We start from the raw sequence: 14975 nt of genomic DNA, 5'->3' as shown, positions 1-14975 counted from the left end.
TCTGATGGCGGCCATTTTAGGGATAAAACGCCTGATTCCTTCAGGAAACGCCCTCGACCTCCAGGAGACGCCTCCGACCTTTCGTCACCAGCCGAGTAACCAACCACTGCTCCTCAGCAGAACCCCCTCCCCGCAGTGTCTAGCCCTAAGATGTAAACAGAGTCATCATGGAGGTTTAGCTTCATGTGTTGTGAACCGGAGCCACAGCAGACTTTTACAAAGACACACATCAGTGTTTCTGTTACCGAAACACCCAGGATTAAAACCGGTGACAAGAACACTTATTTCAGTGTCTGGTTCTGCGCTGGGCCTTGATGATGCACAGAGCCTCCGGAGAAAGCTAATGCTAAGCTAAACCTCGAGTCATCACGTGAAAACGAGAAATATGCACAAATAAAGTCAATAAAACCACCACACACATAAAGAACCGTTTAACAATGATCACACACGGAGCCTGGCTTGTTGATTTGGAAGTTTATTGCTCACATTTCATCTACAATGGGTCATAGCCGAGTGGTTTTCTCCCGGAGCTAACAAGCTAGCCGCGACAAGCTAACGGGAAAATTCACTGAATACAAGCAGCATATTATGCATTGAAAACGTCACTAAAACAGGCAACTGCTTGAAGCAGCCTTTATGATGATCACACACGGAGCCTGGCTTTACACATTTGTGGTTTATTACAGACTTTTCATCAACAATGAGCTGTAGTCGATTATAACAAGCTAACGGGTAACCTCGAAAAACCACTGTCCACCTGCACAGATAATGTCCGTCTTTGAATCGTATGGGCTCCTGCAGATCCTGGTGTCGTCCATGGGGGTATAGAGATCCATAGGGCAGATGCAAAGAGAAGCCTCCAAACAGCAGTTATTTTTCAGGCAAGAGCCCCCTCCAAGCGTCCGGTGTGGAAGGTTCGTCTCCAAATAATATCCTGTGTGGCCATTGTTCACAAAGTGATAAACAGTAGCTCCTTTCCAACAATAAACATTAAAATGCACCGATCGTAGTTTCAATACTGTGGAGACGAGCGGAGTGTTGTTGTGATGCCACAGACAGCGTGTGGAGGGGGCGTGTCGGAAAGGGTCAGAGGTTCTTAAAGAGACAGAGGCCTATTTCAAGACGTTTAGGGCAGCCATTTTAAAAGAGCAATTTTATACAAGGCAGTTATTTTAATTTACTGCATTTACAGACCAACAGAAGGTTTGTCATCATTGTAGTGTGCTATAGACTGGTGCTATGGGACTGACAAAAGCAGAACACCCCCTCTTTAAAGCAGAACACCCCCTCTTTAAAGCAGAACACCCCCTCTTTACGGCAACAAATAATCGTGATTTCAATTATCACTAAAATAATCGTGATTATTATTTTTTCTATAATCGAGCAGCCCTATTTCCCGTGTGTTTCCAGGCTGTATCTCGCGCCTGGGCCTTGAGGGCGGTGGGATCTCGGAGACTCAGATCCGCTCCTCCTCAGTGAGGTACACCCTCATGGGGCTGCAGCGCTGGGGCCCGGAACTCGCCCGCCTCAACCTCAAGGGCCTCATCAACGCCTGGAGCCCCGCCCAACACGACCGTTACCCATGGATACAGGTGAGGCCCCGCCCAACACGACCGTTACCCGTGGATACAGGTGAGGCCCCGCCCCAACACGACCGTTACCCATGGATACAGGTGAGGCCCCGCCCATGACGACCGCTGTCCATGGATCCAGGTTTTTGCCGGTTTTTAACAGCGTTTTAAAATGGCGGCTCTGTCCCGCAGGTGGACCTGGCGCGGGTGATGCGGGTGGTCGGGCCTGGTGACTCAGGGCGCCGGGAGACTCGGGTACTCTGAGTTTGTGAAGGCGTTTAAAGTGGCCTTCAGTCTGAACGGAACCGGCTTCAGCTTCTACCAACGAGACGGCAAAGACGTGGTGAGTGTCGGCCGTTTTCATTTAAAGCATTTCTATCCTTTTTAAAAAGAATGACTGAAAAAGAAGCCACGGCTCCCGACCTGAAAGTGACTCGTGAAGAGTGACCCTCACAGGTGTTCACAGATGTCTCTCTCACAGATGTTCACAGATGTTCACAGATGTCTCTCTCACAGATGTTCACAGATGTTCACAGATGTCTCTCTCACAGATGTTCACAGATGTTCACAGGCGTGTCTCTCTCACAGGTGTTCACAGGTAACGTGGATAAAGACTCCCCGAAGACGACGCTCCTGGATCCTCCGGTGGCGGCTCAGTTCATGAGGATCGTTCCTGTGGTCTGTCGTCGCGCCTGCACGCTCCGCCTCGAGCTCATCGGCTGCGAACTCAACGGTAACTCCTCAACTTTAGTCCTTACTCTGGAGTGTTCATCCTGAGGCTTAAGTCCAGACGCTACAAACGTTTCCCTCATAACCTGTAGTAATAACAATAATTAAAGCCGCGCGCGGCGATAAAGGCCCTCGCCCCTGGCGCACTCGCACTCGCCCCCGCTCGCTCTCGCCTCGGCCTCACACCCAGCCTGGCCTCACTCTTGCGCCGGCGAGAAAAGAGAAAGCATTATTAAAGTGTCAAAGCCATATTTGAAGCGGCACCTCCTCCACCAAAGACCAGCGCCCTCTCACTGAGCTGTAACTCCATGTTAATGTGGGCCTGATGTGGCGACTCTTCTTTAAATGACCGGTTAGAAATCCGTTCCCAGTTCACCACTGGAGGAGAGGGGTCAGTTCAGGTCATGTGTCCCCCCATACATTTTTAAAATTGTTTTCAACATTGTCCCCAGTGTTGCCTCAGTTGTTTCCCTACAATCCCACAATTTCTGTGTCTTTAGTGTTTATATTCTGGAAGCGTTCTTTCCACGTTTTCAAGAGGGCGGGAACATAAGTGTTGATTCATGTTATATCCGTTTGGTGGCAAGTAAAAAAAAAGAAAAAGAAAAAGTCAAGGTCAGAATTGATCCAGCAATCTCACAGTTGGGAAACCAACACTCTAGCTCTGATACTACACAGGGACAGCAAATATCGGCTGACCCCAGTGAACCCGGCCCCCCATCATACTCAAATCTAAATGAAAAATGTGTCAATCATTTGTGCTGTTTTGTGCTGTAAAAATCTTTGTTTGTGCTGTTACGTTTTTGAGATATTGATGATGGTTTTTTAATGCAGTGTGTGTTGCCGTGCGCCTCTGACACGTGCGCGCCTCAGAGGAGGGCGAGGGTGACGCCTCAAGGCTCTGAAGTCTGTAATAGTTTAAAAACCGAACCAGCACAAACAGCACAGGTGTGGAGGAGGCGGTGACACCTTTGTACCCGTTTAGGAGCTTTATAACGAGCAACTCAGATCTGACCAATCACACAATCACTCATATCTCAAAAACAGCACATACGATTGACATATTTTTCATTTAAATTTGAGTATGATGGGGGGCCAGGGTCACGCTAATGAAAAACTATCTTCTGAAACGCCCCGCGCTCATGTGTTTTAAACTGGGACAGGTGTGCAGCGCCCCATGTAAAAGGAGAAAGCATTAGAAAAGTGTCAAGGCTGAGACGACCACACTTTCACTGAGCTAAAAGTCCATACAAACAAACGAGGGCGAGGATTCTCTAAATCCACGGGCCGTAGTTAGGTCCCAGCACCCCAGTGAAGGAGAGGGTTATTTCCCGTTTTTAATGATGGTGGAACCATAGGCGGTGATTCATGTTCTTCCCCGTGAGTGCAGAGTCCAAAAGAAGAAAAAGAAAAAGGGTCAAGGCGGGGATCGATCCAGCAACCTAATGGACGGAAACCGTACACTCTACCAATGACGCCACACAGACTGAGTGAATGAGCCTAATCTTATGAACGACCACAGTTGTGTATTTCCAAAAAACCTGATTACAGTTTGGGCGATAATGTATTGAATCATTTTGTAATTAGAGTGAATTCCCGTGGCCGTCCAAAGATTTGTTGAGAAGGTTCTCCCTCGATATGTGAAGCAATATTGTGGTGCGACCCACATAGTACGAGGAAAGAGGAAACAGGAAACAGCCGGACAGAACTTCCTGTGATTGTACAGCCCCGAAAAAGTTGAATTTGCAGCCAACAACGTCCAAATTAAAACTTCTTTCGCTGACAGAGGGGTAGTATAAGTCCGTACGAGTCTAAAACTGTGGCTTTTGTGAATAAAGGGGGAAATTTGGAAAATTGACGAATTTCGGGAGAAACTCTGACAGAGTCCAACATGCTTTCAGGCAAAGAACTCTGGCCATTTTCACGGAGGATGGGCGGGCCACTTACAAGCCACTTACAAGCCACTTACAAGCCACTTACAAGCCACTTACAAGCCACTTACAAGCCACTTACAAGCCACTTACAAGCCACTTACAAGCCACTTACAAGCCACTTACAAGCCACTTACAAGAATTTTTTGGCGATAGCGGCTGCGTGTGCACAGCATTAGGTCCAGGTGGGGAATGTGCACGTGCGCCGGATTGGGTCCGTTCCAATCCGGCCAAGTCTGTGAAAGATATGAGGCTTTGAAATTTGCTGAAAATGGCCTCTCAGTTGCGGCCTTGTCCTGACCACGCCCAATAATTTAAAAAAAATGCAGTTGATGATTTTGAAAGCCACATGGGTTTGGGACATGTTGGCCAAAAATGGAGGCTTTCCAATAAAAACGCAGGGATCAGAGGTCAGAAGTTCAAGAGGTAATAATGATAATATCATTTTTGACATGTCCTGACGTGGTCTATGTCCCTGGACAATGTCACTGTAACTGACTCAGTGTAAACTGCCTGTTTGAGGGGGCGCCACTGAGCCATAATGTAATATTCTCTCTCACGAACCCCACCCAAAATAAGAGCTTGCGGAGCACTATGTGAGTTCCAGAGGGCGGCGATGGCGAAGGTTCGGTGCTTTGATTTGGTGATGGGTTTGAGAAGGTTTAAGTCGGCAGAGCGGAGGCGGCGGGAGGGCGGGGGCGTTGTAGGAGGTCTGTGAGGTACGAGGGCCTTGTAGGCGATGAGCAGAACTTTGTAGTGGATAATAACCTGTAATAACCTGTAACAACCTGTGATAACCAGGCTGCTCGGAGCCCATGGGTCTGCGCTCTCGTCTGATCCAGGACTCTCAGATCTCAGGCTCCTCCTCCTTCAGGACGTGGGGGCTGGACTCGTTCACCTGGAAACCGCACTTCGCCCGCCTCGACAAGCAGGGCAAGACCAACGCCTGGAGCGCCGCCGTGAACGACCGGAGCCAGTGGCTACAGGTGAGACTCCGCCCACACACTGACCCCGCCCACACACTGACTCCGCCCACACACTGACGCCGCCCACACACTGACCCCGCCCACACACTGACTCCGCCCACACACTGACCCCGCCCACACACTGACTCCGCCCACACACTGACGCCACCCACACACTGACCCCGCCCACACACTAACGCCTGGAGCGCCGCCGTGAACGACCGGAGCCAGTGGCTACAGGTGAGACCCCGCCCACACACTGACTCCGCCCACACACTGACGCCGCCCACACACTGACTCCGCCCACACACTGACGCCGCCCACACACTGACCCCGCCCACGCTTTTTTGTTGTATTTTTTTCGCTTTTTTATCATATTTTTGTCACTTTTTTGTCATTTTTTTGTCACTTTTTTGTTGTTTTTTTGTCACATTTTTGTTGTATTTTTGTCACATTTTTGTTGTATTTTTGTCACATTTTTGTCGCTTTTTTGTCATTTTGTTTTTTTTGTCACATTTTTGTTGTTTTTGTCGCTTTTTTTAATCATTTTTTTATCACTTTTTTATCATTTTTTGTTGTTTTTTTGTCACTTTTTTGTCACTTTTTTGTCACTTTTTTATCATTTTTTGTCGCTTTTTTGTCATTTTTTTGTTGTTTTTTTTGTCACATTTTTGTTTTTGTCGCTTTTTTTATCATTTTTTTTAATCACTTTTTTATCATTTTTTGTTGTTTTTTTGTCACTTTTTTTATCATTTTTTGTCATTTTTTTATCATTTTTTGTCACTTTTTTGTCACTTTTTTATCATTTTTTGTTGTTTTTTTGTCACTTTTTTATCATTTTTTGTCATTTTTTTATCATTTTTTGTCACTTTTTTATCATTTTTTGTCACTTTTTTGTCACTTTTTTATCATTTTTTGTCACTTTTTTATCATTTTTTGTCACTTTTTTTTAATCATTTTTTGTTGTTTTTTTCACTTTTTTATCATTTTTTGTCACTTTTTTAATCATTTTTTGTTGTTTTTTTGTCACTTTTTTATCATTTTTTGTCACTTTTTTGTCACTTTTTTATCATTTTTTGTCACTTTTTTTAATCATTTTTTGTTGGTTTTTTGTCACTTTTTTATCATTTTTTGTTGTTTTTTTGTCACTTTTTTATCATTTTTTGTCACTTTTTTATCATTTTTTGTTGTTTTTTTGTCACTTTTTTATCATTTTTTGTCACTTTTTTATCATTTTTTGTCGCTTTTTTGTCATTTTTTTGTTGTTTTTTTTGTCACATTTTTGTTGTTTTTGTCGCTTTTTTATCACTTTTTGTCATTTTTTTGTCACTTTTTTGTTGTTTTTTTGTCATTTTTTGTTGTTTTTTTGTCACTTTTTTATCATTTTTTGTTGTTTTTTTGTCACTTTTTTATCATTTTTTGTCACTTTTTTATCATTTTTTGTTGTTTTTTTGTCACTTTTTTATCATTTTTTGTCACTTTTTTGTCACTTTTTTATCATTTTTGTCACTTTTTTGTCACTTTTTTTGTTGTTTTTTTTGTCACATTTTTGTTTTTGTCGCTTTTTTTTATCATTTTTTTATCACTTTTATGTCACTTTTTTTATCATTTTTTGTCACTTTTATGTCACTTTTTTTATCATTTTTTGTCACTTTTTTATCATTTTTTGTCACTTTTTTATCATTTTTTGTCACTTTTTTATCATTTTTTGTCACTTTTATGTCACTTTTTTTATCATTTTTTGTCACTTTTTTATCATTTTTTGTCACTTTTTTATCATTTTTTGTCACTTTTTTATCATTTTTTGTTGTTTTTTTGTCACTTTTTTATCATTTTTTGTCACTTTTTTGTCACTTTTTTATCATTTTTTGTCACTTTTTTGTTGTTTTTTTGTCACATTTTTGTTGTATTTTTGTCACATTTTTGTGGTATTTTTGTCACATTTTTGTCACTTTTTTATCATTTTTTGTTGTTTTTTTGTCATTTTTTGTTGTTTTTTTGTCACTTTTTTATCATTTTTTGTTGTTTTTTTGTCACTTTTTTATCATTTTTTGTTGTTTTTTTGTCACTTTTTTGTCACTTTTTTATCATTTTTTGTCACTTTTTTGTCACTTTTTTATCATTTTTTGTCACTTTTTTGTCACTTTTTTGTTGTTTTTTTGTCATATTTTTGTTGTATTTTTGTCACATTTTTGTTGTATTTTTGTCACATTTTTGTTGTTTTTGTCGCTTTTTTTTAATCATTTTTTATCACTTTTTTATCATTTTTTTGTCATTTTTTTGTCACTTTTTTATCATTTTTTGTTGTTTTTTTGTCACTTTTTTATCATTTTTTGTTGTTGTTTTTTCACTTTTTTGTCATTTTTTTGTCACTTTTTTGTTGTTTTTTGTCACTTTTTTGTCACTTTTTTGTCACTTTTTTACCATTTTTTGTTTTGTTTTTTTTCACTTTTTTTTATCATTTTTTTGTCACTTTTTTATCATTTGTTGTTGTGTGTTTAAGGTGTGTTTAAGGTGGACTGTGTGTTTAAGGTGGACTGTGTGTTTAAGGTGGACTGTGTGTTAAAGGTGGACTGTGTGTTTAAGGTGGTCTGTGTGTTTAAGGTGGACTGTGTGTTTAAGGTGGACTGTGTGTTTAAGGTGGTCTGTGTGTTTAAGGTGGACTGTGTGTTTAAGGTGGTCTGTGTGTTTAAGGTGGACTGTGTGTTTAAGGTGGACTGTGTGTTTAAGGTGGTCTGTGTGTTTAAGGTGGACTGTGTGTTTAAGGTGGACTGTGTGTTTAAGGTGGACTGTGTGTTTAAGGTGTGTTTAAGGTGTGTTTAAGGTGGACTGTGTGTTTAAGGTGTGTTTAAGGTGTGTTTAAGGTGGTCTGTGTGTTTAAGGTGGACTGTGTGTTTAAGGTGGACTGTGTGTTTAAGGTGGACTGTGTGTTTAAGGTGGACTGTGTGTTTAAGGTGGACTGTGTGTTTAAGGTGGTCTGTGTGTTTAAGGTGTGTTTAAGGTGGTCTGTGTGTTTAAGGTGTGTTTAAGGTGGTCTGTGTGTTTAAGGTGTGTTTAAGGTGGTCTGTGTGTTTAAGGTGTGTTTAAGGTGGTCTGTGTGTTTAAGGTGTGTTTAAGGTGGACTGTGTGTTTAAGGTGGACTGTGTGTTTAAGGTGGACTGTGTGTTTAAGGTGGACCGTGTGTTTAAGGTGTGTTTAAGGTGGTCTGTGTGTTTAAGGTGTGTTTAAGGTGGTCTGTGTGTTTAAGGTGTGTTTAAGGTGGTCTGTGTGTTTAAGGTGTGTTTAAGGTGGACTGTGTGTTTAAGGTGGACTGTGTGTTTAAGGTGGACTGTGTGTTTAAGGTGGACTGTGTGTTTAAGGTGGTCTGTGTGTTTAAGGTGTGTTTAAGGTGGACTGTGTGTTTAAGGTGTGTTTAAGGTGGTCTGTGTGTTTAAGGTGTGTTTAAGGTGGTCTGTGTGTTTAAGGTGGTCTGTGTGTTTAAGGTGTGTTTAAGGTGGACTGTGTGTTTCAGGTGTGTTTAAGGTGGACTGTGTGTTTAAGGTGTGTTTAAGGTGGACTGTGTGTTTAAGGTGGACTGTGTGTTTAAGGTGGACTGTGTGTTTAAGGTGTGTTTAAGGTGGTCTGTGTGTTTAAGGTGTGTTTAAGGTGTGTTTAAGGTGGACTGTGTGTTTCAGGTGTGTTTAAGGTGTGTTTAAGGTGTGTTTAAGGTGTGTTTAAGGTGGACTGTGTGTTTAAGGTGTGTTTAAGGTGTGTTTAAGGTGTGTTTAAGGTGTGTTTAAGGTGGACTGTGTGTTTAAGGTGGACTGTGTGTTTAAGGTGGTCTGTGTGTTTAAGGTGTGTTTAAGGTGGACTGTGTGTTTCAGGTGTGTTTAAGGTGGACTGTGTGTTTAAGGTGGTCTGTGTGTTTAAGGTGGACTGTGTGTTTCAGGTGTGTTTAAGGTGGTCTGTGTGTTTAAGGTGTGTTTAAGGTGTGTTTAAGGTGGACTGTGTGTTTAAGGTGGTCTGTGTGTTTAAGGTGGTCTGTGTGTTTAAGGTGGTCTGTGTGTTTAAGGTGTGTTTAAGGTGGTCTGTGTGTTTAAGGTGTGTTTAAGGTGGTCTGTGTGTTTAAGGTGTGTTTAAGGTGGTCTGTGTGTTTAAGGTGTGTTTAAGGTGGACTGTGTGTTTAAGGTGTGTTTAAGGTGGACTGTGTGTTTAAGGTGTGTTTAAGGTGTGTTTAAGGTGGACTGTGTGTTTAAGGTGGTCTGTGTGTTTAAGGTGGTCTGTGTGTTTAAGGTGGACTGTGTGTTTAAGGTGGTCTGTGTGTTTAAGGTGGACTGTGTGTTTAAGGTGGACTGTGTGTTTAAGGTGGTCTGTGTGTTTAAGGTGGTCTGTGTGTTTAAGGTGGTCTGTGTGTTTAAGGTGTGTTTAAGGTGGTCTGTGTGTTTAAGGTGGTCTGTGTGTTTCAGGTGTGTTTAAGGTGTGTTTAAGGTGGACTGTGTGTTTAAGGTGGACTGTGTGTTTAAGGTGTGTTTAAGGTGTGTTTAAGGTGGACTGTGTGTTTAAGGTGGTCTGTGTGTTTAAGGTGGTCTGTGTGTTTCAGGTGGACTGTGTGTTTAAGGTGGACTGTGTGTTTAAGGTGGTCTGTGTGTTTAAGGTGGTCTGTGTGTTTCAGGTGTGTTTAAGGTGTGTTTAAGGTGGACTGTGTGTTTAAGGTGGACTGTGTGTTTAAGGTGGACTGTGTGTTTAAGGTGGTCTGTGTGTTTAAGGTGTGTTTAAGGTGGACTGTGTGTTTAAGGTGGACTGTGTGTTTAAGGTGGTCTGTGTGTTTAAGGTGGACTGTGTGTTTAAGGTGGACTGTGTGTGTTTAAGGTGGTCTGTGTGTTTAAGGTGGACTGTGTGTGTTTAAGGTGTGTTTAAGGTGGACTGTGTGTTTAAGGTGGACTGTGTGTTTAAGGTGGACTGTGTGTGTTTAAGGTGGACTGTGTGTTTAAGGTGGACTGTGTGTGTTTAAGGTGGTCTGTGTGTTTAAGGTGGACTGTGTGTGTTTAAGGTGGTCTGTGTGTTTAAGGTGGACTGTGTGTGTTTAAGGTGTGTTTAAGGTGGACTGTGTGTGTTTAAGGTGTGTTTAAGGTGGTCTGTGTGTTTAAGGTGGTCTGTGTGTTTAAGGTGTGTTTAAGGTGGACTGTGTGTTTAAGGTGGTCTGTGTGTTTAAGGTGGACTGTGTGTTTAAGGTGGACTGTGTGTTTAAGGTGGTCTGTGTGTTTAAGGTGGACTGTGTGTTTAAGGTGGTCTGTGTGTTTAAGGTGGACTGTGTGTTTAAGGTGGACTGTGTGTTTAAGGTGGTCTGTGTGTTTAAGGTGGACTGTGTGTTTAAGGTGGTCTGTGTGTTTAAGGTGGACTGTGTGTTTAAGGTGTGTTTAAGGTGGACTGTGTGTTTAAGGTGGTCTGTGTGTTTAAGGTGGACTGTGTGTTTAAGGTGTGTTTAAGGTGGACTGTGTGTTTAAGGTGTGTTTAAGGTGGACTGTGTGTTTAAGGTGTGTTTAAGGTGGACTGTGTGTTTAAGGTGGTCTGTGTGTTTAAGGTGGACTGTGTGTTTAAGGTGTGTTTAAGGTGGACTGTGTGTTTAAGGTGTGTTTAAGGTGGACTGTGTGTTTAAGGTGGACTGTGTGTTTAAGGTGGACTGTGTGTTTAAGGTGTGTTTAAGGTGGACTGTGTGTTTAAGGTGGACTGTGTGTTTAAGGTGGACTGTGTGTTTAAGGTGTGTTTAAGGTGGTCTGTGTGTTTAAGGTGGACCTGGGCTCGTTGAAGAAACTCACCGGGATCATCACTCAAGGCGCTAAAGACTTTGGCGAGATCCAGTTTGTGACGGCGTTTAAAGTTTCCTACAGCGAGGACGGCGCGAACTGGACGAGCGTGAAGGACCGGAGCGGCCAGGACAAGGTGAGGGCGGGGCCGCGAGAGGGGGGCGGGGCCTCAGCGTCACGTGACTAACCCTCTCTCTCGCTCAGATCTTCCCCGGGAACACGGACAACAACGTCCACAAGAAGAACCGCTTCGAGCCGGCGCTGTTCGGCCGCTTCCTGCGGGTGGAGCCGTGGGACTGGCACCAGCGCATCACCCTGAGGCTGGAGCTGCTCGGCTGCAGCCAATGAGGAGGCCAGGGGGAGGAGCCAGGAGGGGGAGGAGGAGCCGCGAGGGGGAGGAGCCACGAGGAGGAGGAGCCGTGGGACTGGCACCAGCGCATCACCCTGAGGCTGGAGCTGCTCGGCTGCAGCCAATGAGGAGGCCAGGGGGAGGAGCCAGGAGGGGGAGGAGGAGCCGCGAGGGGGAGGAGCCACGAGGAGGAGGAGCCGTGGGACTGGCACCAGCGCATCACCCTGAGGCTGGAGCTGCTCGGCTGCAGCCAATGAGGAGGCCAGGGGGAGGAGCCGCGAGGGGGAGGAGCCACGAGGGGGAGGAGCCACGAGGAGGAGGAGGAGCCGCGAGGAGGAGGAGCCGCGAGGGGGAGGAGCCGCGAGGAGGAGGAGCCGCGAGGGGGAGGAGCCACGAGGAGGAGGAGGAGCCGCGAGGAGGAGGAGCCACGAGGAGGAGGAGCCACGAGGAGGAGGAGCCACGAGGGGGAGGAGCCACGAGGGGGAGGAGCCACGAGGGGGAGGAGCCGTGGGACTGGCACCAGCGCATCACCATGAGGCTGGAGCTGCTCGGCTGCAGCCAATGAGGAGGCCAGGGGGAGGAGCCACGAGGGGGAGGAGCCACGAGGAGGAGGAGCCGCGAGGGGGAGGAGCCCCGAGGAGCGGCCACACGGGTTTAAGCTAATAAAACAAACACGGGTCACGTTAAATGTTTCAGCTCAAACCCAGAGCTCTGATCTGAGGTCAGTGAAGTTTAAAGAGTCTGATGGTTTTTACCGACTGGTCTGTTCCTTCAAGTCCTTCAGACCTCCTGGTTGTTCTGCCTCAGAGGAACATCAGGGAACACCTCAGGTTCCTCCTCCCATAAACCATGAGAATAAACCATCATAACAGTGACAATCATAAAATCACCTTTTCCAGAGTTTGTCCAAAAACATGAAGACGAAAAACTCTAATTCAGGGAAAAGTCGGACGAAGCTCCAGACGAACGTCACGTAAAAACCCTCAGACGCTTTTTCCTTCAGCCTCAGATCCACCTTCTCTCAAACATCACGTCCCTAAAGCTGCAAACACACGTTTAAAACATGTCCATGTAAATGCTCGTCCTTCTTCACGGAGGAGTTAGATCTTCAGCTCGGTCACAGAGGAGTTAGATCTTCAGCTCGGTCACAGAGGAGTTAGATCTTCAGCTCGGTCACAGAGAGTTAGATCTTCAGCTCGGTCACAGAGTTAGATCTTCAGCTCGGTCACAGAGGAGTTAGATCTTCAGCTCGGTCACAGAGAGTTAGATCTTCAGCTCGGTCACAGAGAGTTAGATCTTCAGCTCGGTCACAGAGTTAGATCTTCAGCTCGGTCACAGAGGAGTTAGATCTTCAGCTCGGTCACAGAGGAGTTAGATCTTCAGCTCAGTCACAGAGGAGTTAGATCTTCAGCTCGGTCACAGAGGAGTTAGATCTTCAGCTCGGTCACGGAGGAGTTAGATCTTCAGCTCGGTCACGGAGGAGTTAGATCTTCAGCTCGGTCACGGAGGAGTTAGATCTTCAGCTCAGTCACAGAGGAGTTAGATCTTCAGCTCGGTCACGGAGGAGTTAGATCTTCAGCTCGGTCACAGAGTTAGATCTTCAGCTCGGTCACGGAGGAGTTAGATCTTCAGCTCAGTCACAGAGGAGTTAGATCTTCAGCTCGGTCACAGAGGAGTTAGATCTTCAGCTCGGTCACGGAGGAGTTAGATCTTCAGCTCAGTCACAGAGGAGTTAGATCTTCAGCTCGGTCACAGAGGAGTTAGATCTTCAGCTCGGTCACGGAGGAGTTAGATCTTCAGCTCAGTCACAGAGGAGTTAGATCTTCAGCTCGGTCACAGAGGAGTTAGATCTTCAGCTCAGTCACAGAGGAGTTAGATCTTCAGCTCGGTCACAGAGGAGTTAGATCTTCAGCTCGGTCACAGAGGAGTTAGATCTTCAGCTCGGTCACAGAGGAGTTAGATCTTCAGCTCGGTCACGGAGGAGTTAGATCTTCAGCTCAGTCACAGAGTTAGATCTTCAGCTCGGTCACAGAGGAGTTAGATCTTCAGCTCAGTCACAGAGGAGTTAGATCTTCAGCTCGGTCACAGAGGAGTTAGATCTTCAGCTCGGTCACAGAGGAGTTAGATCTTCAGCTCAGTCACAGAGGAGTTAGATCTTCAGCTCGGTCACAGAGGAGTTAGATCTTCAGCTCGGTCACAGAGAGTTAGATCTTCAGCTCGGTCACAGAGGAGTTAGATCTTCAGCTCGGTCACGGAGGTGATGATCAAGTCCTCGCTCTGTAGAAGCTTCACGTGTTCCTCGTGCTTCGTTTTTGTTCTGCCCAGCGACTGTCGTTCTGTGAAGCGTTTCTTTTGCACATCGTTCCACTGTTTGTACTAAATGCTCAGAGAGGATTGTGGGTAAAGGGTTTATGGAGGCTGTGCTCAGAGAGGATTGTGGGTAAAGAGTTTATGGAGGCTGTGCTCAGAGAGGATTGTGGGTAAAGAGTTTATGGAGGCTGTGCTCAGAGAGGATTGTGGGTAAAGAGTTTATGGAGGCTGTGCTCAGAGAGGATTGTGGGTAAAGAGTTTATGGAGGCTGTGCTCAGAGAGGATTGTGGGTAAAGAGTTTATGGAGGCTGTGCTCAGAGAGGATTGTGGGTAAAGAGTTCATGGAGGCTGTGCTCAGAGAGGATTGTGGGTAAAGGGTTTATGGAGGCTGTGCTCAGAGAGGATTGTGGGTAAAGAGTTTATGGAGGCTGTGCTCAGAGAGGATTGTGGGTAAAGAGTTTATGGAGGCTGAGCTCAGAGAGGATTGTGGGTAAAGAGTTTATGGGATGTTGCAATAAAATAAAGTTCTGAGGTTTGAAAATCCAAATATTCACTGTTTGTTTTGTACAAAGTTAATAAAAAATGTGGAAAACGAAGCTGTTTGGGTGAAATTCATGAATAAACTTTAACATCTTTAACATTTCACAATATTTACGACAAATCCACAAAACTAAAAACTTTTCTAAAAATAAATATTTGACTTTTCTGTGAGATTTGTAGTGTAATTTTTTCAGCGGCGATGGGAGAAAATCAGTAAGTACAAGTACTTTAAGTATTTGAGGACAGAGGAGAGACTGGCTGTGCGTGTGAAAAGCAGTGAAAAAAGGTATGGAGGCTCCGGAGGAGCAAAACTTAAAAATCCTTTATTGGTGGATGGACAAAGGTTGAAAAACGGCAACGCGTTTCGACAGTGATGTTTCATCAGGCGATTTGTGACGGCGGAGTTTTTGACAAATCGCCTGATGAAACATAACTATCGAAACGCGTTGCCGTTTTTTCAACCTTTGTCCATCCACAGATGAACTGTAAAAAACCAGAGCTTTGGAAAAAGGTGGAGACTCAAACCCAAAGATTTATATTTATATACTTGTATATTAATTGGTAAAGTTAATACATTTTGGGCAGAACTGTTACACTGAGTTCTTGTCACAAAATAAAGTGCAAATATGTAAGGGATAATGTTTAGAACGCTGGTCATTATCAGGAAAATAAGCAACGACAGGACGAACAGGGTCCGGTTCGTCCTGAAGGATCCACTTATTATTCGGCCATTTTCCAACTGAACACACACAACATAAACTTCGTACACTTTTATGAAGGTCGAAAGGTTTATTTAA

The 14975-nt window shown here is 44.4% G+C and overlaps 1 protein-coding gene across 1 annotated transcript in view; it reads left to right on the top strand.

Annotated features, from left to right (window-relative positions):
* Nucleotides 1–11327, top strand: part of LOC306982952 (lactadherin-like) — a gene marked incomplete at its 3' end in the record, with an annotated part of 41563 nt that extends 30236 nt beyond the window's left edge. The window contains 7 exon segments of the mRNA XM_079583396.1: nucleotides 1411–1592; nucleotides 1764–1790; nucleotides 1792–1914; nucleotides 2160–2304; nucleotides 5033–5217; nucleotides 10963–11115; nucleotides 11184–11327. Of these exon segments, the coding sequence (XP_079439522.1) occupies nucleotides 1411–1592; nucleotides 1764–1790; nucleotides 1792–1914; nucleotides 2160–2304; nucleotides 5033–5217; nucleotides 10963–11115; nucleotides 11184–11327 (959 nt within the window).
* Nucleotides 11328–14975: the final 3648 nt, after the last annotated feature.

Source organism: Gobius niger (genome assembly GCF_951799975.1).
Source record: "Gobius niger genome assembly, contig: SCAFFOLD_75, whole genome shotgun sequence".
Lineage (NCBI taxonomy): Eukaryota > Metazoa > Chordata > Actinopteri > Gobiiformes > Gobiidae > Gobius > Gobius niger.
Note: the sequence above shows the minus strand (reverse complement) of the source record. Positions and strands in the feature narration are given on the sequence as shown.